Source organism: Ursus maritimus, unplaced genomic scaffold, assembly GCF_017311325.1.
Source record: "Ursus maritimus isolate PB19 unplaced genomic scaffold, ASM1731132v1 scaffold_20, whole genome shotgun sequence".
NCBI lineage: Eukaryota > Metazoa > Chordata > Mammalia > Carnivora > Ursidae > Ursus > Ursus maritimus.
The window spans coordinates 30325735-30352621 of record NW_024424453.1 but is presented as its reverse complement, the minus strand read 5'-3'; the positions used below and the strand labels follow the sequence as shown (position 1 = coordinate 30352621).

Sequence of the window (26887 nt, the reverse complement as noted above, 5' to 3'; positions counted from 1 at the left end):
CAATAGTGCAATTACTAGATCATAGAGTAGTTTTATCTTTAACTTTTTGAGGGGCCTCCATACTGTTTTCCACAGTGGCTGCACCAATTTGCATTCCCACCAACAATGCATGAGGATTCCTTTTTCTCCACATCCTTGCCAACACTTGTTGTTTCATGTGTTTTTGATGTTAGCCATTCTGACAGGTGAGGTGATTTCTCATTGTAGTTTTGATTTGCATTTCCCTGCTGATGAGAGACATTGAACATCTTTTCATGTGTCTGTTGCCCATCTGGACGTCTTCTTTGGAGAAATGAATGTTCTTGTCTTCTGCCAATTTTTAATTGGATTATTTGTTTTGGGATGTAGAATTATGTAAGTTCTCTTTATCAGAAATGTCATTTGCAAATATCTTCTTCCATTCAGTAGGTTGTCTTTTAGTTTTGTTGATCACTTCCTTTGCTGTGCAGAAAATCTTATTTTGATGAAGCCCCAATAGTTTATTTTTGCTTTTGTTTCCCTTGCCTCAGAAGACATATCTAGAAAAAAGTTGCTATTGTCCAAAGTCAGAGAAATTACTGCCTATGCTCTCCTCTAGCATTTTTACAGTTTTAGGTCTCACATTTAGGTCCTTAATCCATTTTGAATTTATCTTTGTGCATAGTGTAAGCCAGTGGTCCAGTTTCATTCTTTCACATTTAGCCATCCAGTTTTCCCAACACCATTTGTTGAAGAGGCTGTCTTTTTCCCATGGCACATTCTTTCCTCCTTTGTCAAGATGAATTGACCATATAAACGTGGGTTTATTTCTGGGCTTTCTATTCTATTCCATTTATCGATGTGCCTTTTTTTGTGCCAATCCCATACTGTTTTGATTACTACAGCTTCATCGTATAAATTGAAATATGGCATTGTGATACTTCCATCTTTGTTCTTCTTTTTCAAGATTGTTTTGGCTATTTGGAGTCTTCTGTTGTACTATACAAATTTTAGGATTGCCTATTCTAGTTCTGTGAAAGATATTGTTGGTATTTTGATAGGAAGTGCATTGAATGTGTAGATTACTTTGATGGACATTTTAACAATATTTGTTCTTCCTAACAATGAGCATGAAGTATCTTTCCATTTGTTTGTGTCATCTTCAATATCTTTCATGATTTTCAGAGTACAGGTCTTTCACTTCCTTGGTTAAATTTATTCCTAGGTATTTAATTTTCTTTGGTGCAATAGTCAATGAGATTTCTTTCTTATTTTCTCTTTCTGTTGCTTCATTATTAGTATATAAAAATGCCAAGGATTTCTGTATGTTGATTTTGTATCCTGCTACCTTACTAAATTCATTTATCAGTTCTAGTAGGTTTTTTTTTTTAAGATTTTTATTTATTTATTTGACAGAGATAGAGAGATCGTGCAACGCATAAGCAGGGGGAGTGGCAGGCAGAGGAGGAGGGAGAAGCAGCCCTCCCCCCGAGCAGAGAGCCCAATGTGGGGCTTGATCCCAGCACCCTGGGATCATGACCTGAGCCCAAGGCACACATTTAATCAACTGAGCCACCCAGGTGCCCCAGTTCTAGTAGTTTTTTGGTGGAGTGTTTAGGGTTTTTTTTTTTTTTTTTAAAAGATTTTATTTATTTATTCGACAGGATAGAGACAGCCAGCGAGAGAGGGAACACAAGCAGGGGGAGTGGGAGAGGAAGAAGCAGGCTCATAGCGGAGGAGCCCGATGTGGGGCTCGATCCCATAACGCCAGGATCATGCCCTGAGCCGGAGGCAGACGCTTAACCGCTATGCCACCCAGGCGCCCCTAGGGTTTTCTTTATATAGTATTACGTCATCTGCAAATAGGGGAAGTTTTACTTCTTCCTTACCAATTTGGATGCCTTTTATTCATTCCTCTTCTCTGATGATGTGGCTAGGAAGTCCAGTACTATGTCAAATAGTAGTGGTGAGAGTGGACATCCTTGTCTTGTTCCTGACCTTAGAGAAAATGCTCTCAATTTTTCACCATTGAGTATAATGTTAGCTGTGGGTTTTTTGTATATTATGTGAAGTATGTTTCCTCTAATCTTATTTTTTGAGGGATTTTATCATGAATGGATGTTACACTTTGTCAAATGCTTTTTCAGCATCTATTAATATGATCATATGATTTTTATCCCTTCTTTTATTGATGTGATGTATCACATTGATTTGCAAATATTGAACCACACCTGCATCTCAGGAATGAATCCCACCTGATCATGGTGAATGATTTTTTAAAATGTATTGTTAGATTCTGTTTGCTAGTATTTTGTTGAGGATTTTCGGCACCTACATTCATCAGAGATACTGGCCTATAATTCTCTTTTTTTGCAATGTCTTTATCTGGTTTTGGTATCAGTGTAACAATGGCTTCAGAGAATGAATTAGGAAGTTTTCCTTCCTCTTCTATTTTTTGGAATAGTTTGAGAAGAATAGGCATTAACTCTTCTTTAAATGTTTGGTAGAATTCACCTGTGAAGTTGTCTAGCCCTGGACTTTTTTTTTTTTTTTTTTTGTGCTGGGAATGTTTTCATTACTGATTCAATTTCATTGCTGGTAATTGGTCTGTTCAAATTTTCTATTTCTCCCTGATTCAATTTTGGGAGGTTATAATGTTTTTAGGAATTTATCCATTTCTACTAGTTTGTCCAATTTGTTGGTATAGAATTTTTCAAAATATTCCATTACAGCCTTGTGTATTTCTGTGGTGTCAGTTCCTATTTCTCCCCTTTCTCGTTTTATTTATAAGTCTAAAGTCTGGCTTAAAGTTTATTAATTTTATTGATCTTTAGAAAGAACCAGCTCCTGGTTTCATTGATCTGTTCTATTTTTTTTTTTTTTTTTAGTTTCTATCTTATTTCTGCTCTAATCTTTATAATTTCCTTCCTTTTACTGGTTTTGGGTTTTGTTTGTTATTCTTTTTCTAGTTCCTTTAGTTATAAGGTTAGGTTGTTTATTTGGGACTTTTCTTGTTTCTTGAGATGGGCCTATATTGCTATAAACTTCCCTCGTAGAACAGCCTTTGCTGTATCCCACAGATTTTGGACAATTGTACTTTCATTTTCATTTGTCTCCATGTATTTTTTTTTTATTTTGTCTTTGATTTCTTGGTTGGCCCATTCATTGTTTAGTAGCATGTTATTTAACCTCTGCGTATTTGTGTGCTTTCCATGTTTTTTCTTGTGATTGATTTCTGGTATCAGAAAAGATGCATGGTATGATGTCCATCTTTCTGAATATGTTGAGACTTGTTTTGTGGCCTAATATGTTATCTGTTCTGGAGTATGGTCCATATGCACCTGAAAAGACCATACATTCTGCTGTTTTAGTATGGAATGTTCTGAATATGTCTGTTAGATACATCTGGTCCAGTGTGTCATTCAAAGCCACTGTTTCCTTGTTAATTTTCTGTTTGGATGATCTATCCATTGATGTCAGTAGGGTGTTAAAATCCCCTACTATTATTGTATTACTACTGATTATTTCCTTTATGTTTGTTATTAACTGCTTTATGTATTCAGGTGCTCCCATGTTGGGTGCATATATATTTACAATTTTTATGTATTCTTGTTGGATTTTACTGTATATGATTATATAGTGTCCTTCTTTGTCTCGTTACAGCCTTTGTTTTAATGTCTGTTTTGTCCAATATAAGTATTGTCACTTTGGCTTTCATTTTACTTCCATTTGAATGATAAATGTTTCTCTATCCCTTCACTTTCAGTCTGTATGTGTCTTTAGATCTGAAATAAATTTCGTTTTTTTTTTAAAAGATTTTATTTATTTATTTGACAGAGATAGAGACAGCCAGCGAGAGAGGGAACACAAGCAGGGGGAGTGGGAGAGGAAGAAGCAGGCTCATAGTGGAGGAGCCTGATGTGGGGCTCGATCCCATAACGCTGGGATCATGCCCTGAGCCAAAGGCAGACGCTTAACCGCTGTGCCACCCAGGCACCCCTGAAATAAATTTCTTAACAGGCAGTCTATAGATGAGTCTTTTTTTGTAAAATCTACTCCATCACCCTATTTCTTTTGATTGGAGCATTTAGTCCATTTACATTCAAAGTAATTATTTATATGTGTGTATTTATTGCCATTTTCTTACTTGTTTTATGGTCGTTTTTGTAGTTCCTCTCTGTTCCTTTCTTCTCTTTTTCTATTCTCTCATGATTAGTTGGCTTTCTTTAGTAAAATAATTGGATTCCTTACTCTTAATTTTTTGCATATCTATTACTGTTTTTTTTTAAAGACTTTTTATTTATCACTTGACAGAGAGAGACACAGCCAGCGAGAGAGGGAACACAAGCAGGGGGAGTGGGAGAGGAAGAAGCAGGCTCCCAGCAGAGGAGCCCGATGTGGGGCTCGATCCCAGAATGCTGGGATCACACCCTGAGCCGAAGGCAGACACCCAACGATGGAGCCACCCAGGTGCCCCACTATTACTGTGTTTTGATTTGTGGTTACCATTCAGTTTATATATAACATCATCTTCACATAGCAGTCTCTGTTAAGCTGATGGTTGCTTAATTTTGAACTCATTCTTTACTCCTCTCCCCTTTATATTTTAGATATGTGGTATCATATTTTATGTCCTTCTATTTTGTGATTCTCTTGACCTATTTTTACAGATAAACTTATTTTTTTTGATTTTGTGCTTCCTATTTTTCTTACTCTTATTGTGGTATTTGTTTTCTACTCACAGAGTCCCCCTTAACATTTCTTGTAAGGCTGTTTAGTGGTCATGAATTCTTTTAATTTTTGTTTGTCTGCCAAATTCGTTATTTCTCCTATTCTGAATGATAGCCTTGTTGGCTACTCTTGTATTCTTGTATTCTCAATTTTTCCCTTTCAGCACTTTGAATATATTGTGCCGCTCCCTACTGCCTGCAAAGTTTCTGCTGAAAAATCAGCTGATAGCCTTATGGAGTTTCCTTTGTATGTAACTGCCTGGTTTTTCTCTTGCAACCTTTAAAATTCTTTCTTTATCATTATGTTTTGTCATTTTAATTACTATGTGTCTTGGTATGGACCTCATTGAGTTGAATTTGTTGGGGGATTTTTGAGCCACCTGAATCTGGATCTCTGTTTCCCTCCCCACATTCATAGCCACATTTAACTATTGAACGCTTGATATATGGCTAGTGTAAGGTATGGATATTTTCTTTTATTTAATTTTGAATAATTTTATTTAAGTTTAAATAATCACATGTGAGTAGTGGCTACTAAATACAATAACATAACTCCAAACTAGTATATTAAAGAGGAGAGCTAAATGCTGAGCTCTCTGGTCCTTAGGAAACAAACCTAACCTTGGACTAATTGCTATTAGAGCAGATTTTTAATTCTCAAAAAAAAAAAAAAATGAGAAGCAGGGACAGGTAGCTTGATGATTTGAAAACCCTAGACAATTCCATATTCTTACTATTCTCGGCAACTCCATCTTTGTCCCCTGCTAAAACCTACATATTAACTGCAGAAGTGCTTAGTAGAAGTGAATGGCCTCACTTTCAAATCCCTTTTCTATCAGTTTTTCCTAGAGATAGAAGGGTCAAAATTGTATTGGCAAAAAGGAAAGAAAGGGGAAAAGGAACAAGAAGGAAAGGAGTAATTTGGATAACTAAACAGCTGTGGCATCAACTTCCAATAGTCAGAGGGTCTGCTTCCCACTGCCAGGTTTGGACCAGCTGCTCTATCTGGGCACCTGGACAGAGGGCTGCTAAGGAAGGGCTTACCGTGATGGAGGATTTCCCTGCTGTGTTCCCGTGCTTCAACAAGGATTTAGACAGTTTTCTCTGGGAAACAATCTGCAGAAAAGGAAACAAAAGGTGGAGATACTAGTTGAATGATTGTAGGTCTACTTTTTAATTTTTTCTTTACAAAATTCTGTATTCACAACTCTACTTGAAATATGCCTATTTATTTTCTAAGGTTTTTTTCCATGAAACTCTCCTAAATACATGTTATTCCCTTCTTTCTTCTTATGGCATGTGATGTAAGACAGTGAGGGCATGAGAAATCATAGAAGAGTAAGTCAATTAGGAGAGGACTTAATCTGAAGCATTTACAACAAAACTAGATGGAAAATGTTGGATATGTACATTATGATAAAACAGATAAGGTTTCAGAATGATCTCAAATTAGCACTAAAACATCTGTGCAAAGTGGGGGTGGGCTACAGAAAGGAAAAGAAACCCAAGATCTAAATATAAACCTTCTGTATCTATAATCTCTAGAGTTCTGTTTTTAATATATCCATTAGGAAGCTATAAAGTCAGTCATTAGAAAACTGATGCCCAGACAAGCAAAAAGAATATTTGGGGTCCTCTTCATGATTCAGTGTCAATGCACAACATGCAATGACAACTAAAGTTGCTATTATATTGGGAGCTATTCTTAGCAGAACTTGCCCCACCCTCTTCTTCCTTCCTTTTCTTTGAAAGAAATATATGGCAAGGTATTGAGGCCCTGGTGGATATGCAATCCATGATTCTCAAAGGAGAAAAGGCTTAAAAGAATCAAATGACAGCTGTGCTCTTGCTGAGGGAGAACAAAGTCATACCTTGCAGTAGACAGCTTCTAGCTAAGATGTCTCCCAATGGTCATATTCATGCCATTGTACAATTCTCTCTCCTTGAGTGTGGGATGTATCTAATAACTTGCTTCTAATGAATAGAATACCACAAAAGTAGTGGAGTATCCCTTCTGAGATTAGGTTACAAAATGAATGTGACTTCCTTCTTGATCATCATCTCTTATTCTTCTCTCTCAGAGCTCTTGTGCTGAAGGGAGCAATTTGCAATGTTGTGAGTAGCCCTATAGAACAGCTCAGGTGGCAAGGAATTGAGGTCTCCAGCCAACAGCCAGTGAGAACCAGAAGACTGTCAACAGGCCCACAATGTGCTTGGAATCAGGTCCTCCCCCAAGGTGAGCCTTGAAATAACTGTACCTTAACAGCAGCCTTGTGAGAGACCCTCATCCAGAGGACATAGCCACACTACTCTCCCCCAATTTTGTGAGATCATAAATGCTGTTTTTTTTAAGCTGTCAAGTTTTAGAGTAATTTTTTATGTAGCAACAGGACAATATACATATGATTTACAGAATACAAAAGAAGGTCACTGTAAAAAGCAGGGAGACAAACCCATTCTCTGACATCCTTATATCTTTTTGTCTCTGTGTTAGAGCAATGAAAATAGTACGACTATGCTAGTGCCAAATGCAAAAAGTTCATAGAACTTTTCTAGGCCAAGCGGATTTAAAGATCCTGATGCCCAATTGGCTGTGATGTTAAGAGGAAAGAGTATTTCTGTAAGAAATCAGGGGGTGATTGATGATGATAATGATGACAACGACGATGATAATGATAATGACAGCAATGGGAACTCCCATTTAAGGAGTACACATTCCCAAAATATTTACTTAGCCTTCATTGTTTCAGCCTCAGTGCTAGGCACTAAAAATAGAGTGGTAAGCAAAGTCAGAGGCAGTATCCAACCTCATGGAACTTACATTCTGTGGCAGAGATAGGCATTAACAAAATGGTCAAATAAACCAATATAACTCATCACAAAAGAGAGATGCATTGGCTGTGGTGGAAACAATAAATATATAGGTGGTGGGGTGAATGTGAGTAAACAACTTCAGAATCTTTTGCTGTTGTCCAGGCAAGAGATGGTGGAGGTCTTGGAAATTGAGAGACAAGGGAGGAATCTGGAAATGGATTAAAAATGAAGAGAGAGGAAGGTAGGATAAATGATAAATGCATCACTGGATCAGATGGTTTTACCATTCATTGAAATAAGGGACACTGGAAGAAGACATTAAATTTGAGGAGCAAAGAACATGTATTCAGGTTTGGGACAGAAAGCAGATTGGAGTAGGTTGAAGAAGAGAGAAAGAGGGAAGGAAACAGAGCAAACACATTATTTCAATAAGTTTGGCTATAAAATGAGGTAGAGAGATAGAATAGAATCTGAAGGAAATGAGAAATTGAGTAAAGTTGTTTTAGTGGTCATTTTATCGCTAATTTTATTTCCCCACAAATTTGGTATTGTTAATTTCCTTTAATAGATGACAATAATAGGATGCAGAGAGTTTAAGTAACTTTTCCAAAGCCACAGGGCTAAGAAGAAGGAGCAGAGATTTGAACATGGGTCTGACTCCAGAAACTGATCTCTAGTTACATTTGACTGGTATGTGGACTCATGAAACAAATTCAGAAAATTTTCACTGTTAGATTTTCATTCTATGTGTTTGCTTTTAAATCCTGGATCTTATGTTTGTGTGCTTAACTCTCAATATGTAAACATGAAGAAGACTGAAAAGAAATGATCAAGTTAAACCTCAAGAATGGAGTAAACTGAAGACACTGGCTTTGGTTAAGGGCAGTGTAGCATAATGATTAAGAACATAGTTGTTGTTGTTTTTTTTAATTCAGAGCTGGTTATCAATAAAATGACATGAAAAAATTTCAGATGACAAAGGAATTGGCATTCCTTCCCATAGTTACGTCTGAATCTAAGTTACTCATATTTCCCACCCTACTCATTAAGAAGGTTCGATTGGTTCTTCTCCTATAGTGAGTGAGTCATTATCTCCTCTCCCTCCCCATTCACAGATTATCACAGGTTTTAGAAAAGCTATCATTTCCTAGAAAAATGTAGACACCATTCTTGAACTTGAGATGAACCAAAACACAGAGGAAACACAGGAAACAAAGAGTGAAGGGACATGAGGAAGAGTTTATGGTTTCTCTCCAGGGGGTTTTCAGCAAGGAGGAATAGGGAAAACACATGAATCAATGACAAAACAAGGGTCACTGGTAAGCAGCATCCAGGCCAACATCTGACTAAAGAAAGGCAACATATCCTGTTTCCCAAGTAAATTTGGCCTCAGAAATACTATTGTTTATTGTCATTGTTTCATCCACATTGGTGTCCTACCCCTATGGCTCCAAGTGACCCCAATCATCCTTTCAGCATTGTAAAAATCCGTTCATTGGATAACCAGGTGCAGGTATGGGTACACTGTCTTTATAGACTGTGTCTTCCAAGATCCACATTTTCATTCTTCAAGCAAGACCAAGGGAGACTTAACTTACAAGAAGTCGGATGGTCACATTCTCTTTCCTCACTCTTATCTAGAAATGCCAACATTCCCATTTGTTGGGTGTGAAGAGAATGCTATTATGTTCCAGCTCCTGTCTTTTGCTAATGCTAGGAAGATATGCAATCTCCCCAGAAATATTCCTGCTTAATAAGTGGGCCTTTGGGTATACAATTGGCTAATCAAGCAGGCAATCAAACAAACTTATTTTATAGCCCCCAGGCCTCCATCTCAGCTCCAAAGAATGAGTAATAATTAGGGTTTCAAGCTTTTCATTGTAATAAAGATCAACAAATAATGATGCTGCCATTCTTAGGCCTGTTGGGCAAAAGTGGTGGGGATGGCCAGCTGGGTCAGTGATCTATAGAGAAAAGGCTATTTGTTGCAAATCTCACTTCTCATGTAGGCTTTCTTGCTGCTGAAACAACTGCATCAGGCTTAGGAAAGCCTTAGGTCTTGTCAGAGGACATTTGAGGCAAAACAAACAAACAAAACCAAAACAGCCGCTCTGCCTGGTAAGAGGATACATTTGCTAGAAGTCCTTTAATTTAAGTAACATGCCTGATAGAGAATTTAAAGCAATGATCATAAGGATTACTCACTGGACTTGAGAAAAGAGTGGAAGACATGAGTGAGACTTTTAACACAGAGATAAGGAATAACATAGCGAAGATAAAGGTCTCAATAAATGAAATAAGAAACATGCTTGATGGAATGAACAACAGGATGAAAGAAGCAGAGGCATGAATTAGTGACCTAGAAGACAGAGTAATGGAAAGTAATCAGACTAAAGAAAAGAGAGAGATAAGAATTATACAAAATGAGAACAGACTCAGAGAACTCAGTGATTCTATCAGATGTAATAACATTCATACTATAGGAGTCCCAGAAGGAAAAGATAGAGAAAAGGGGCCAGAAAATTTATTTGGAGAAACAATAGCTGAAAACTTCCTTAATCTTGGGGAGGAAACAGATATCCAGATTCAAGAGGCACAGAGAACTCCTATGAAACTAAGAAAAGCAGACCCACACCAAATTTAATTGTAATTAAATTTACAAAATGTAGTGATAAAGAAAAAAAAAATTTTAAAGCAGCAAGACCAAAGAACTTGTAAGGCTAGTGGGATATTTTTCAACAGAAACTTTGCAAGCCAGCAGAGAGTGGCATGATATATTCGAAGTGCTGAATGGGAAAAATCTGCAGCCAAGAATACTCTATCCATTAAGACTATCATTCAGAATAGAAGGAGAGATAAAGAGTTTCCCAGAAAAACAAAAACTAAAGGAATTCATGACCACTAAACCAGCCCTACAAGAAACATTAAAGGGGACTCTTTGAGTGGAAAGGAGGAAAAAAAAAAAAGACAGTATAAAGGTAGGAAACACAAAAGCAATAAAAATGAGTATTTCTTTAAAACAAATCAGTCAAGGAATTCATTAAAAAAGGATATAAAATATAATAACATATATCTAAAATGTGGGGAGGAGAGGAGAAAGAATTGGTTCAAACTTAAACGACCATCAATCTAATACAGACTGCTATTTGCAGAAGAGGTTACGTACAAACATAATGGTACTCATATAGCAAAAACCACTAATAAATATTCGAAGAATAAAGAGAAAGAAATCCAAGTATATCACTAAAGAAAATTAGCAAAACATGAAAGAGAGAAAGATAAGGATCAGAGTAAATCTTCAGAAACAACCATAAAACAAGTAATAAAATGGCAATAAGTACATATCTATCAATAATTATTTTGAATGTAAATGGACTAAACACACGAATCAAAAGACATAGGGTGACAGAATGTATAAAAAACAGGACTCATCTATATGCTGTCTACTCATTTTAGACCTAAAGACAGAAGTCCTCTAATTTGATTCTTTTCTACCCTACGGTGGGGTCATAACTGCAATCCTTACCATTCGACAAAATGGTGAAGGATAGGAGGAGGAAACAGAAGTTGAAACACTCTTTTTTAGCAAAGTTGGACCAGAAGGACATCAGTGCCATGCATGATCTGCATTTATAGAAGGATCAGGGGAGGAAGCACTTCTTTCCTTTGAAGTGGAAAATATTCTAACAGCATGGGTCCTCATTTTTCAGGAAGTCCACTGTTTCATTTGGATGAATGGTAAGAGAGCCAGGAGAATAAAAAATGCTTTGGCCCATATTTCAACAAGTGTACATTCAGCTGAACTTTCTTTCGAAGTCTTTCAAAACAGTCATTCTGGGGACCAAACAGTCATTTTTTTCATGAGACTGCTTTTACTGAAAATGTCTTCAGATTCTTTTTTGAAATTTATTTAAAGACTCTGTTGTTTCAAAAAACATTTATTGAACAACTTCTCTGTGCCAGGCACTATTCTGAGGCTATCATGGTGAGCAGATGAGAAACTTCTTTACAATATTTGACAGTCACATCTCTGGTCTGAATCAGAATCGATTATCCCCAAAGCATGTATCAGAGAATTTTTATTCCTTAAAAGGTAAGTACATATTGCATGAAAAAACTTTGGAATTAAGTCTGGGAAATCACAGGATCAGAAAAAGTTTCAAAGCTCAACTGCAGGACATCAACAGAGCTTTATTTGTGAGTCCCCCTGAGTACAAGCATGTGAGAAGCATTCTTTACACTTGTTTGGCCCCAGAACCTTTCATCAAGGAGCATCTCTAGTTTTGCAAACTAGCAATTACCAAAACCACCACTACAGGGAACAACCAAGGTTTCCTGATGGATCACTGTAGCAGAGAGAGGAAGACATGCCCAGATCTCCTCAGGCTTTACTATTGCAGAGCTGGCCGGGCTTCCAACCACCGGCACTGGCATCTCATTACCTAAAGATTTTCTCTGGTATCCTTGCCTGTTGTCTACAGGTGCAGCAGGCTGAAAGTAAGGAGGATTAACATCCTTGGCAGTGAACATCAACCAATGACTGATGGACTTTGGTACAGAAATGCCCCAGGCTTCTGTCCTGGGGATGGGGTGACTTTGTCTCGGGGATGGGGCACCCGAGTTTCCTCAGTGGAATGAAGCTCTAGTTGTTCCAGTGGTGATTTGTTAGACAATGCACCCTTTACTTTATTGGCCACTTTACCTTTCCCGTCTCACTTCTCCACTCCCTTTTTGGTTTTTCCTTCACCTCCCAATTCTTTACTTGCTCTCCAGTCCTTGTCTGCTTCTGGGAAAAACAACCAAACTTTTCGTCTGTGCCAGATAATGTGTTGAGTGGTTCAGTACGTTATCTCTTTGCTGTCATTTAATGGTCAACACTCTTTCTTTCCTCCAAGCAATTGGAACGAGAGAGGCAAGGCTTAGAGTAAACAAGGAGTTTATCTAAGGTCACATAACATTATGGACTAAACTCTGTCCTCCCCAAATTCATATGTTCAAGCCTTAAACCACAAAGTGCTTGTATTTGGAGGTAGGGACTTCAAGGAGGTAATTAAGGTTAAATGAGGGTGGAGCCCCCCTCATTTAGGGGTAGCCCCCCAATTCTATAGCACTAGTGTCCTTATAAGAAGATGTGGTTACATCAGAAAGCTTTCTCTTTCTGCATATGTACACAGAAGAAAGGCTATGCAAGGACATAGCACAGCTGTCTGCAAGTCAGCAAAAGAGGCCTCACCACAAAAAACCCTACTGTCACCTTGATCTTGGAATTTCAGTCTCCAGAATTATGATAAAATAAATAAATATCTGTTGTTTAAGCCACCAGTCTGTGGTATTCTGTCATGGCAGCCCTAACAAGCTAATACACATACATTATAAGAACTGAAGCCAGGATTCATTCCTTCATTGCATAAATATGTATTGGATATTATGTGCTGGGCATTGAAAATATAGTGAAGACACAAGGCAGGCAGGGGCGCTGCCCTCCCAGAAATAGCCACATAATTCACATGTCAAATTCCAACTCTGCAAGGAGAAGCAAAGTCATGCCATGAAGGAAGACTGGCCTGGTCCAGGAGGTCAGGTAAGGCATTTCTGAAGAAACTACTTCTGACCCGAAAGCTTCTGGAAGAGAACTGAATAAGAGGGGAGGGATGATACTCCAGGTGGAGAGCACTGTAGGTCAGAAAGGCATAAATGCGTATGAGGAGCAGGGTGAGTATGAAGATAGAAAGAAAACCTTTAATTTGGAGAGACTAGGCGCTTGGAGGCTTTGAACTCTGACACTAGGAGCTTTAGCAATGTTGGCTTATGGTAGGCTAAAAAATGATCCCCCCCCAAAAGATATTCATACCTTAATCCCTAAAACCTCTGTATATTACCTTATATGGCAAAAAAGTATTTGCAGTTGTAAGTAAGTTAAGGATCTTAAAATGGGGAGATTATCCTGGATTACTTGGGTGGACTCTAAATGCAATCCCAGTGTCCTAATAAGAGAGAATCAGGGGGTGGGGAAATGATAACACATACTCAGAGGAGAAGGAAACATGAAGATGGAGCAGAGAGACAGTTGAAGGCACTGACATTTGGAGTGATGTGGCCATAAGCTAAGGGATGCTGGCAGCCACCGGAGGTTGGGAGAGGCAAGGAATGGATTTCCCCCATAGCCTTCAGAGATGGCCCTGCTGACATCTTGATTTCAGAATTTTGTCCCCTAGAACTGTGACAGAATAAATATGTGTTATTTTAAGCCACCATGTTTGTGATAATTTGTAACTGTAAACACAGGGAACTAATAGACTGAGTTAGCCATGATCAGGTTCAAAGTCCAGGAAAGGATGCAATGATGCCTCAGTGGTGACTAATTTTAGGGAAATCCCTACCTTTCCATTTCCCTCCCTAAGACTTCTGGGCAATATCGCTACACCTGGTAGAAATTAGACGTGCTCAAGATACAGATTATGCTAGAAGAGCTTTCTCTTGTTGCTCTCCCTCCATTTCCTGGTTGCCTTGCTCCCACTGCTGACGTAAAGGACCCAGAGTCTCGTCCGAACACAGAGTAACTCCTGAGATCTTTGGCTTCACCTGTGTGCTAAACAATAAAGGGAAGCTTTAAAAATATTTTACAGAGTACTTCAAAGAACCCTTCAAGAAGTATGCTTTTCCTGACGCTATTCCTTCTGCCTAGGATGACTCACACCCTCTCTCCTCAGTTGGCGAATTTTACTCATTTTTCAAGATTCATATTAGAAGTTTTCAATAGTTGCTGTGTGGGAGGAAAGTGGTCTCCTGTGGGATGTAGAAGAACTTTTCCTTTGCTCCTTATGGGTGTCCTCCCTAACTTATCCTTTCTGGTTCCCTCCAGCAGCACCAGCAGCAGCATGGCCTGGGAATTTGTCAGAAATGCAGAATCTCAGGGCCCACCCCAGACCCACTGAATCAGAATCTGAATTTCAATGAGATCTTCAGGTGATTTGCATGCATATTAAAGTTGAGAAGCACTGAGCTAGAGTGTGAGAATTTGAATGTAGACAATTTTAGTATGATATGATCAGATTCTAAAGATTTATAGAAAAGGGCTTTTAAATTAATCCATTCTACTGATTTAGACTTTCATTAATGGATAAAGTTGTAGGAACTAAGAAAGGTATATGCTGAGACCTTGTCAGCCATTCAGGGGAGAGAACATGTGACCGGCGTGTGTGCATACATTTTATGTAAATTCAGTACAGTCCTTCCTGCCCCAGTGGAGGCTTACAAAAGGAACACTCTGGGGAGAATGATTCAGAATGACAGGAGCAATGGGTGATCTACTGGTTTGGGCTTCCTGTCTTAAGGTTTCTATTAAGCAGGGTCCTAATTACTTCAAGTGTAATTACAGGCTTTACCCTTTCTCTGACTTCGTTAGCAAGGGATTGAGTGGAGAGAGTTTCAGGGAGGGATTTAACGACTGCTAGTGTATTAATTATCCACCTTTGCCTCTGATGATGGTGGTAAGGCCTCCTCCTCATCACAAATGAGCTGGCTCAGAAGCCACCCTCCTCAGCCCCAACCATATTACATGGAAGTCAGGAGAAAGAGAAAGAGCTGCCTTCTCCAAGCAGCCCAGTGCCCAGGGTAGGCATTTAGCCCAGTACAGAGAGGCTAGGTAACTTGCTCAAGGTCCCAGAGCCAGGAAGCAGCAGAGCTGGGATGTGAATCCAGTCAGTCCAGTTCATTCCCTTAACTGCTACACTCTTTTGCCTCCCATAAATGACAGAAGCAGGCCCTGTGCTAAACCCTACCAGATATGCAAAGTGATTCGTACTCACTCTGCACTCAAGGAGCTTACCATTGGAAGGAGTTCCCTCGCCACCACTGCAAGAGCCACTCCACTGGTCCCCTAGCTTCATTTTTGCTATATAGTCACACATGAGGCTCCGAGTGCTGACTCTCGTGTGGGACCAGGCAGGTTCACGTCCGAGCCTCAGTTTCCTTTTCTGTAAAATGGTGATATTATCTACTCCATTGGTTTATTATGCACATAATGAGTATCAACCACCTCTCAGCATCAGGCAAGTACTGATGCTTAGGAAATGTTCCTTCCTCCTCTCTTCTCTCCTATCCTATCAATCCCCACATAGAGATAATTATAGTCATTGATTGACTTAGACAGTATGTCTAAGTCTGACTTGACGGTAAGTCAATACGTAGAGAAAGAAGGGGGTGGATAATAAAGATATTTAACACACCGAATTGAGGGGGCTTTGTGATTGATTGATGGGAAGGCTGTGGGGCACAGAGAGTGAGTGGCACAGGGGAAGGCTCCCAGGTTTGGGGCCTCCCCATCTGGGAGGATGGAGGTGCCATTCCCTGAGTGGGACACAGCAGAGGAGGGGCAGGTGGAGCGGATGAGCAGGGAGAGCAAGAGGAGATGGAGAGCTTGGTTGGAACTGTGGAGTCTGAGATGTCTGTGAGTCATCTGAATGGAATTACTATCCAGATAGGGTTGAATACATGAGTCTGGGGCTCAGAGGAGAGGCCTGAGCTGGGAGTCTTCAATGTGTGGATGAGAAATGGGAGGGCAGGAGCTGCGGGGGATCCATGAAGGAGAGAAAGGACACAGTCTGAGAGCGACTCCCACTGAGACTCAGGGCAATGTCCCCTTTCCTCATTCTACCTGTAGCCTCTGGACAAATTCTGTGGGGGCCCTGCCTCCAGGACCATGAGGGAGCTGAGGGGTCACACTCCTCTGTGTCCTCCCTGCTCAGGCTGGGGCTAGAGAGCCTCTATGGTGTGTGTGTGGAGGGTGACATCCAGTTCAGGGCAGTGGCCTTTTTTCCCCTGTGCTGTTAGAGGCTTCAAAAGGAACAAGATTGAAAGCGGGAGGTGTTACAGAAGACGCAGGAAAAAGACTACTTTTGTGGGCTGTACAGAGCAGTGGCAGTTGCCACCACGTTTCTACACACATATGCGGCAATTTGTATCAAGGACCTTAAAATGTGTCGGAATATTCCACAGTTATTCATTTATTCTAAAAAATCAGTATCAGAGGGCACGAAGATATTCAAGTGTTGTTTATAATTGCGGAAAACCAGAAACAGTCTTAATACCCACCATACAGGACACCTTACATGATTTTCGCTCTCATGAAATACTGTGTAGCCCTTAAAGCAGCTGATGTAGAAATACATGCATTAACATTCAAAGATGTTCATGATATATTTTTCTGAGAAAAAAGCAAGCAACAAAAGGCATATGTAAATGACCAAGTGGTTATTTTAAAAAAGAACTATATGTTTGCGCATACATAGAAAAAATCTGGAAGAATATGCACCAGAGTGTTTACTAGCTATTTTTCAATGTTGCAATGAAGGATGATTTTATTATTTTTGTGTATTTCTGAATAGTTTTAAAAATGGCTTGTATTGCCTTTATGTATAGAAAAACAATGAAGCCATTCCCTACAAATAATGGGGTGGAGGGATAGAAAATGTTGCTTGGTTTATAAGGATGTCATGTGGAAGAAGTTCTTGCATGTCTGGAGGAGAAGCTGGAGATGTGGGCCCTGCACCAGAGCTGAGGGAAGCCTCTAGAAGTTGTCACATTCAATATCTGGTGCACCTGGGGACACAAAGATTTAAACTTCCCATCCTTGTGGACCCATGGGCATCCTTAACTTGCTGGTTACTGGTCCTTCAAACCCTCTGGGGTCTCCTCTGTAATCAAAAGCATTACAAAGGACCAGAATCAGATGCAGAATCAGAGGGGTGATGCATGCTTTGTAGATGTTTCTTAGGGATCAGTCATTCTCTCAATCTTGCATTAGAAGTGCAGGCGGGGGCACCTGGGTGGCTCAGTTGGTTGAGTCCGACTCGACCTCAGCTTAGGTCTTGATCTCAGGGTTGTGAGTTCAAGCCCTGCCCTGGCTCCACAATGGGCATGGTGCCTACTTAAAAAAAAAAAAAAAAGTGCAGGCAAGTGTTGCAGACTGGCCAAAGCTCACAACTGCTCAGTAGTTGCAGTTGCAGGGATGTTGTCTGGGAGTCAGAGGCTCCTGCACTTAAAAATGGTGTGCACTTAAGCAAGTTACTCCAAGGTTCACATGAGAGACTATGGACTCTGGGAAACAAACTGAGGGCTTCAGAGGGGTGGGGGGTGGGGGAATGGGATAGACTGGTGATGGGTAGTAAGGAGGGCACATATTACATGGTGCACTGGGTGTTATATGCAACTAATGAATCATGGAACTTTACATCAAAAACTAGGGATGTACTGTATGGTGACTAACATAATATAATAAAAAATATTATTAAAAAAATTTAAAAAATAAAAAAGTTACTCCAAGGTTCAGGTGGTTAACAGAAGCTGAGGGAATAATGGCACTTTCCCCTCAGGGCTTTTGGGAGGATTAAATGAGATAATGCACGCAACGTTGTCAGCATAGGGTCTGGCAGTACGATGTAAGAACAGTACCTCTGCTCTCTGCCTGAAACACTTCTCTGGATTTCTTTACATGGCCTGTACCCATACATCATTCTGGTCTCTGCTCAGAAGGGGCCCTCCCTGACTCTCCTATCTAAATTAGCACCCACCCCTTTGCTACCACTCTCTATTCCTTATCCTGTTGGGTTTTCCTTCATAGCACTATTATTGTCTGTTATTATATTATGTAGGAATAGATAAGCTCCATGAGAACAAGGCTTTGTCCCCTCTGTTCACAGCTGGTGCCCTAGCGTCTAGAAGAGTGTCTGGGATGAAATGAGTGCCCAGTAAATGAATGAATAAATTCATACATAATTATTTGGATGAGGGAATAAATGTATATAAGCTTTTAAATGATTACTTCTAGAATTAAATGCATTATTCATTGAATGAATGAATACATGAATGAATACATATCGGTTATTTAAATCTGATTGTTATCCTTAATTGGTATATGAACAATAGGTCCTTGCCAAGGGAAGGATAAGGCCTAAACACTACAAGTTGCTCATACCCTTTGGTCCAGGAGTATTTCAGATAAATACTCACCAGTGGGGTGTCTATTTGCACAAGGATGTCACAGGTCTTCCTGAGCTGGGAGAAAGAGACCGTTTAGATATAGGAGTCAATTCATCAACCTGTGAAAAAGGTTGCTTTCTTCCTGACCTTGGTTAGCGGTCTTATGGTGATAGCATTTACGGAGAATTGCTACTCCACTTTTTCCAATCTGCAAAGGGTTGTAGAAATTGAACGCAGTGTGGTAGGCAATGTGGTATAACGGGAAGGCAAGTACTGAAATCAGATCATCAGGTGTGAATCTTAGCTCCCCAACTTGCTGTCAGCATGATCCGGGATGAATCAGTTGAGCTCTTACAGCCTAGTTCTTGATCTATCAAGTAGGGGAGATTCTGGCCTCACGTAATATGATACCTGGAATATAACAAGGCCCCCAGGATATCGTCTCCTCCTTGCAACTGACCACTTATGGAGAAAGTCAGTAGGAGGATTTGGGAGATCTGTAAAGGGATATGGATCTTTTCCTTTCTGATTTTCTCAAACGGAAGCCCAGAGGCAGTGTAGCTTAGGGGTACAGGAGGAACTGCTGAGTACTCTGAATGTGAATCCAAATGCCTGTTGTTGCATCTTGACTTTGCCCCTTAGGAGGCGTGTGCAATCTTGGCCTCAGGATGACAGTAATAATGATGATGCTGTTAATGTCAACAGCACCAAGCTCGGGAATGCCTGGCACGTGATCAGTACTTAGCAAATGTTAGCTATGAAAGTGATTTATTATCACAAAGGGACCATGAGCTCTACTGTCTAAACTGGCACACTTTTGAAAATGAAAGGGGACAGTGTTAATAATTAAATCACGACAATGGGTAAAAACTAGGATGGCCTGGGGCAAATGCAGTCATAGGTTACCCTAACGTTATCAGGATACCTGATAAGTAAGGACGAATTCCCCTTCCTCAGAAGTAGTTAAGCAGAGGTTGGGAGCACCAGAGAGCAGTCTCCCACACTGATCTGGCCAGACTCAACATTGCTTTTGTTTTCTTCCCCATTTCAAGCTTCTCTGATTTTAATGGAGTTCTGTCTGCAAATTTACTAATACTGGTTTTTTTGGTTGATTCTCACTGGGGAGAAAGAGGTTTGGAGGAATTTTGCTCCCTTGTTTCTAATAACTGATTTGGGACTATGTGCTGACCTCAGCCTCCCGTGGGCAGAAGCCAAGGAAGGGTGGGGAAGGCACATGACTCAGCGTGCTCATGGCCTCCCCTGACCTGCCCTCCTGTACAGAGAAGCCCCAAAGGCTCACATTCCATCCAAAACAAAGTTAATGAATTCATACCAGCCTCATTCTGTCCTTGAATCTGAAACCAAGACTCCTAGGAATGATTTTGTAACCCAAGCAGTTACTGTTTCTTCTCCCCCTAAACTTTATCAGGTTAATTCAAAATAAAAATATTCTCTTTCCCACATGAGACTTGAACTGGAGATTCTAGGCATTGGGGGAATGTCAGAACCTCTTGGTAGTTCCAGTGAGGCATCCTGAACTTATTCCTTATTAGTGCCTCAAGCCCTCCACAGTCTCTTCTGTAATCAAAAATGGTATTAAAAAGATCAGAATCAGATTACCCAAGCCAACCTTCCTCTCTGTGGGCAATGGGGTGGGGGCTGGGAACCTGCAGCATCTACAAAATGCTCTCTCAAAAACCTGACAGAGAGCACAGCCTCAGCAAACACCTTGCCCCAAAACCTTGCCCTCACACTTCCCAAAGTAGAATTCCTTATACATTCTAAAGTTCTCCAGAAGCTGATCTATATAATAATTAATGGTCATATTCCCCTACATGAATATGAGTTCTTTGGAGTCAGTAACCGGCCTTATTATGATGTTTTTTACTAACATTGATTGTAATTTTTTTCTGATTATAGAGGCAATATATACTCCTTCCAGAAAATATAGAAAAACATGGAGGTGACACTAAAAATCACCCATAATCCCATCTCCCTGTCATCACTGTTGTCATTTAAAAATATATTTACCTAGTGTTTTGGCCTGGGAAAAAAATGGGTACTTTAAGAGCTAGTATTGTATTTTTTCTCACCTTCAGCAGAGAAGACAAAAGAGAATTTAGTCTTCTTATGGTTACTTTTGATATTCAGAAAAGTTTATGATAATCAGTAACTAAATTTCATAAGCAGCCTAATGGGAAAAAAAAAAGCAGAAATCTTCACAGGTTTTAAAATAATTGCAGCACCCTTTATAAATAGTTTGAAAACCTCATTTTCGGTAAATAAAAATATTTACCAAAGAATTAATATTTGGGCTATGTGTTATTTGGTGAATCAAATTTTTTTTGGTAATTTGACTTCAGCAAATTGGCTGTTTGGCATATTGATAATACAGTTTATATGTATAGTGTCTCATGCTTCAGGGCTGAGACAAGTATAGGACATTTTTATTTAACGCACTTAGGGGACTGATAAGTAAGAAGGTACAGCAAGACAAATTTATAGGGGAAAGGCAAGGGCCAGATGGTAGGGAGAGCCCTTAAACACCATGGAGACAGGGCTCAGCTTGGATTTTTGTAGATCAGTGGTTCTGAGTTGGGAGTGAAAAGGATTGGAATGAAAGCTGGCTGGAAACAAGCAAGAATGGGTGCTGCAGTAGAGGTCCCAGGGGTCTGCCTTCAACTCTGTTGGCTTATGTGGCTCCCTGTAGGGGGAAACAGGCCCAGGCGAAACTGGTGGGGTAGTCTGGGGGCTGAGCACCCCACACCGGCCTGGCTTAAGGAGTTGGGACCAGGATAAACACCTAGCGTTGCTTTCAGCAGTGACGCATCAGTTCTTACAAATTCTCATTCAGTTCCAGATCTCTTGTTATTCTCCCTTTCCTCATGTGGAGCCCAGAGAGGTATTGTATTACTGTCAATATATGAAACAGGGCTTATAAACACAGGCCCATTTTAATTGCCACTAGATATATCTTTTAAAAACTATCTCTGAAATTAAGTAGACATGAGGAGATGCTTTCCTGTGGGGCACTTGGGTAGGAACACAGTCTGTGGCTGAATGATATCGGTGACTTAGCATGAGGGAAACACTTCATGCTAACAGATGATGTGAGAAGAGGCTGGGGGCAGAGTGGAAGGGGATAGAGATTGTCCTGAAGAGAGATGAGAATGCAGGAAGGGAGGCTTACTTTCAGAGACAAGGAGAAGAAAGAGATGAATAAGAATCACTGACTATTAGAACTAGAAGAAATTTAGAGATTAATCAATACAAAACCTTCCTTTTATAGATGAGGTCACCACATCACCAAGAGGCTAAGCAAACTGCCCAATATGACACAAGGAATTGGTGGCAGGTCCAGGACATAGGGCTCAGACTCCAGGGCAGGGCACCATAAAGGAGATTTAAAGGTACAAAAGGAAGACTCCAGAGAAAGCAGAAGGATTTTCCTAGGATCTGAATTTAAGATTACTTGCCTGACAAAGACAGCAAAAAAAAAAAAGGCAAGAACTGGGGAGTTAAGATGGCGGAGGAGTAGGAGACACCATTTTCAGCCGGTCCTCCGAGTCGAGCTGGATAGGTACCAGACCAGCCTAAACAACCACGGAACCAGCCTGAGACACAGGAAGACGCATCTGGATCCAAACAAACAAACCCAGCCCGGAGTAAGTATTGAGGTACGAAGCGGGGAGCCATGAAACTGTGCACAGATATCGGAAGATAAACGGAAGGAGGGAGCCGCCGTGTTGGGCGCCGGGAAGCGGTAGCCACTTGCACGGGAGAGCGGCGCTCGCGGGCGGCACCCGCAAAACAGCAGACTGAGACCGTGAGCCGGGTCGCGCCACCAGGCATCTCGCGAACCCGGAATCCCGGTGCGCTCACTGGATCCAGACTGAGACCGGGAGATCCGGGAGCGCAAGCGCCGGTGGCTGGGCATAGAAACACAAAGGACAGAGACGCGCCGGCCCTGGAAGTGAGGGCTGGGACGCCGGGTGTGGGGCGCACATCCCGGGACGCTGCAGGGTTGAGCAGCACCAACAGAAACAGAGTTAAAGTGGCCAGAACATTAGTAGAGATTGGGCCGCAATCCTTCTGTTCCGTGACAGAGGCTGAAATTTGGCCGCTGCTGCTCTGACTCTCAGAAAAGGCACAGCAAACCGCCAGGGAAAGCCGCCAGAGAACAAAAGCCTGGAAATACCGGCTCAGAGAGAGCCCATCCCCATCCCCCCTCGCAAGGGACCCAGAGACTCTACCCAAACAGGGTTGCCTGAGTATCGGCGCGGCAGGCCCCTCCCCCAGAACACAGAAGGCAGGCTGAAAAATCAAGAAGCCCACAACCCGGGCGCCTGGGTGGCGCAGTCATTGAGCGCCTGCCTTCGGCTTAGGGCGTGATCCCGGCGTTCCGGAAAGGAGTCCCTCATCGGGCTCCTCCGCTGGGAGCCTGCTTCTTCCTCTCCCACTCCCCTGCTTCTGTTCCCTCTCTCGCTGGTTGGCTGCCACATAAATAAATAAATAAAATCTTTAAAGAAGAAGCCCACATCCCTAAGATCCCTATAAAACAAGGGGCACGGCCTGGGACCCAGTCAATAATTTGGGCTCTGGAAACCCCGCAACCTCTCTTCATCAGAATGACAAGAAGGAGAAGCCCCCCCCAGCAAAGAAAAGACAGTGATTCTGTGGCCTCTGCCACAGAAATAATGGATATGGATGTAACCAAATTATCAGAAATGGAATTCAGAGTAACGATGGTCAAAATGATGAGTAGAATTGAAAAAACTATTAACGAAAAGGTTACTGAGAATATAGAATCCCTAAGGACAGAAATGAGAGCGAATCTGACAGAAATTAAAAATTCTATGAGCCAAATGCAGGCAAAACTAGAGGCTCTGACGGCCAGGGTCGCAGAAGCAGAGGAACGGGTTAGTGAATTGGAGGATGGGTTAATAGAGGAAAAAATGAAAATAGAAGATGGTCTTAAAAAAATCCACGCCCACGAATGTAGGTTACGGGAGATTACTGACTCAATGAAACGATCCAATGTTAGAATCATCGGCATCCCCGAGGGGGTGGAGAAAAACAGAGGTCTAGAAGAGATATTTGAACAAATTGTAGCTGAAAACTTCCCTAATCTAGCAAGGGAAACAAACATTCGTGTCCAAGAGGCAGAGAGGACCCCTCCCAAGCTCAACCACGACAAACCTACGCCACGTCACGTCATAGTGCAATTCGCAAATATTAGATGCAAGGATACAGTATTGAAAGCGGCCAGGGCAAAGAAATTTCTCACGTACCAAGGCAAAAGCATCAGAATTACGTCAGACCTGTCTACACAGACCTGGAATGAGAGAAAGGGTTGGGGGAGCATATTTAAAGCTCTTTCAGAGAAAAACATGCAGCCAAGGATCCTTTATCCAGCAAGGCTGTCATTCAGAATTGATGGAGAAATAAAGACATTTCAGAATCGCCAGTCACTAACCAATTTTGTAACCACGAAACCAGCCCTACAGGAGATATTACGGGGGGTTCTATAAAAGTAAAAAGGCCCCAAGAGTGATACAGAACAGAAAGTCACAGCCAATACAAACAAAGACTTTACTGGCAACATGGCAACATTAAAATCATATCTCTCAGTAATCAGTCTTAATGTAAATGGTTTGAACCATCCCATAAAACGCCACAGGGTTGCAGATTGGATAAAAAGAAATGACCCATCCATTTGCTGTCTACAAGAGACTCATTTCGAACCCAAAGATGCATTCAGACTGAGAGTAAGGGGATGGAGTACCATCTTTCACGCAAATGGACCTCAAAAGAAAGCTGGGGTAGCAATTCTCATATCAGATAAATTGGATTTTAAACTACAGACTATAGTTAGAGATGCAGAAGGGCACTATATTATTCTTAAGGGAAGTATTCAACAAGTGGATATGACAATTATAAATATATATGCCCCCAACAGGGGAGCAGCAAGATACACAAGCCAACTCTTAACCAGAATAAAGAGACATATAAATAAAAATACATTAATAGTAGGGGACCTCAACACTCCACTCTCAGAAATAGACAGAACACCCTGGCAAAAACTAAGCAAAGAATCAAAGGCTTTGAATGCCATACTCGACGAGTTGGACCTCATAGATATATATAGAACACTACACCCCAGAACCAAAGAATACTCATTCTATTCTAATGCCCATGGAACATTCTCAAGAATAGACCATGTTCTGGGACACAAAACAGGTCTCAACCGATACCAAAAGATTGAAATTATCCCCTGCATATTCTCAGACCACAACGCTCTGAAATTGGAACTCAACCACAAGGAAAAATTTGGAAGAAACTCAAACACTTGGAGACTAAGAACCATCCTGCTCAGGAATGACTCGATAAACCAGGAAATCAAAAATCAAATTAAACAATTTATGGAGACCAATGAGAATGAAAATACAACAGTCCAAAACCTATGGGATACTGCAAAGGCAGTCCTAAGGGGGAAATACATAGCCATCCAAGCCTCACTCAAAAGAATAGAAAAATCTAAAATGCAGTTTTTATATTCTCACCTCAAGAAGCTGGAACAGCAACAGAGGGACAGGCCTAATCCACGCACGAGGAAGCAGTTGACCAAAATTAGAGCTGAAATCAATCAAGCAGAAACCAGAAGTACAGTAGAGCAGATCAACAGGACTAGAAGCTGGTTCTTTGAGAGAATCAATAAAATTGACAGACCACTGGCAAGACTTATCCAAAAGAAAAGAGAAAGGACCCAGATTATTAAAATTATGAATGAAAAAGGAGAGGTCACGACGAACACCATTGAAATTGGAAGGATTATTAGAAATTTTTATCAACAGCTATATGCCAATAAACTAAGCAATCTGGAAGAGATGGAATCCTTCCTGGAAACCTATAAACTACCAAGATTGAAACCGGAAGAAATTGATTCCTTAAACAGGCCAATTAATTATGAAGAAATTGAGTCAGTGATAAACAACCTTCCAAATAACAAAACTCCAGGCCCGGACGGTTTTCCTGGGGAATTCTACCAAACATTCAAAGAAGAAATAATACCTATTCTCCTAAAGCTATTTCAAAAAATAGAAACAGAAGGAAAGCTACCAAACTCATTCTATGAGGCCAATATTACCTTGATCCCCAAACCAGGCAAAGACCCCCTCAAAAAGGAGAATTACAGACCGATTTCCCTAATGAATATGGACGCCAAAATCCTCAACAAGATACTTGCTAATAGAATCCAACAGTACATTAAAAGGATTATCCATCACGATCAAGTGGGATTCATACCTGGGATGCAAGCGTGGTTCAATATTCGCAAATCAATCAGCGTGATACATCATATCAACAAGAAAAGACTCAGGAACCATATGATCCTCTCAATCGATGCCGAAAAAGCATTTGACAAAATACAGCATCCTTTCCTGATTAAAACCCTTCAGAGTGTAGGAATAGAAGGTACATTTCTCAATCTCATAAAAGCCATCTATGAAAAGCCTACTGCAAATATTATTCTCAATGGGGAAAAGCTGGAAGCCTTTCCCTTAAGATCAGGAACTCGACAAGGATGCCCACTCTCGCCACTATTATTCAACATAGTACTAGAAGTCCTTGCAACAGCAATCAGACGACAAAAAGGGATCAAAGGTATTCAAATTGGCAAAGAAGAAGTCAAAATGTCTCTCTTTGCAGATGACATGATACTCTATATGGAAAACCCAAAAGAAGCCACTCCCAAACTATTAGAAGTTATAGAGCAATTCAGTAACGTGGCGGGATACAAAATCAATGCTCAGAAATCAGTTGCATTTCTATACACGAATAACGAGACCGAAGAAAGAGAAATTAGGGAATCCATCCCATTTACAATAGCACCAAAAACCATACGTTACCTTGGAATTAACTTAACCAGAGACGTAAAGGACCTATATTCTAGAAACTATAAATCACTCTTGAAAGACATTGAGGAAGACATAAAAAGATGGAAAGATATTCCATGCTCATGGATTGGAAGAATTAACATAGTTAAAATGTCCATGCTACCCAGAGCAATCTACACTTTCAATGCTATCCCGATCAAAATACCGAGGACATTTTTCAAAGAACTGGAACAAATAGTCCTTAAATTTGTATGGAAACAGAAAAGGCCCCGAATCTCCAAGGAACTGTTGAAAAGGAAAAACAAAGCTGGGGGCATCACAATGCCGGATTTCGAGCTGTACTACAAAGCTGTGATCACAAAGACAGCATGGTACTGGCACAAAAACAGACACATAGACCAATGGAACAGAATAGAGAGCCCAGAAATGGACCCTCGGCTCTTTGGGCAACTAATATTTGATAAAGCAGGAAAAAACATCCGGTGGGAAAAAGACAGTCTCTTCAATAAA

The 26887-nt window shown here is 40.6% G+C and overlaps 1 protein-coding gene across 2 annotated transcripts in view; it reads right to left on the bottom strand.

The window, feature by feature from the left end:
• The window catches only part of CPNE4 (copine 4), a 474248-nt gene that overhangs the window by 120433 nt on the left and 326928 nt on the right, over positions 1-26887 (bottom strand). For both annotated transcript variants that reach the window (XM_008708689.1, XM_008708694.2), the window contains exon 4: positions 5733-5804. In XM_008708689.1, the coding sequence (XP_008706911.1) occupies positions 5733-5804 (72 nt within the window). The remainder of the gene's footprint in view (positions 1-5732; positions 5805-26887) is intronic.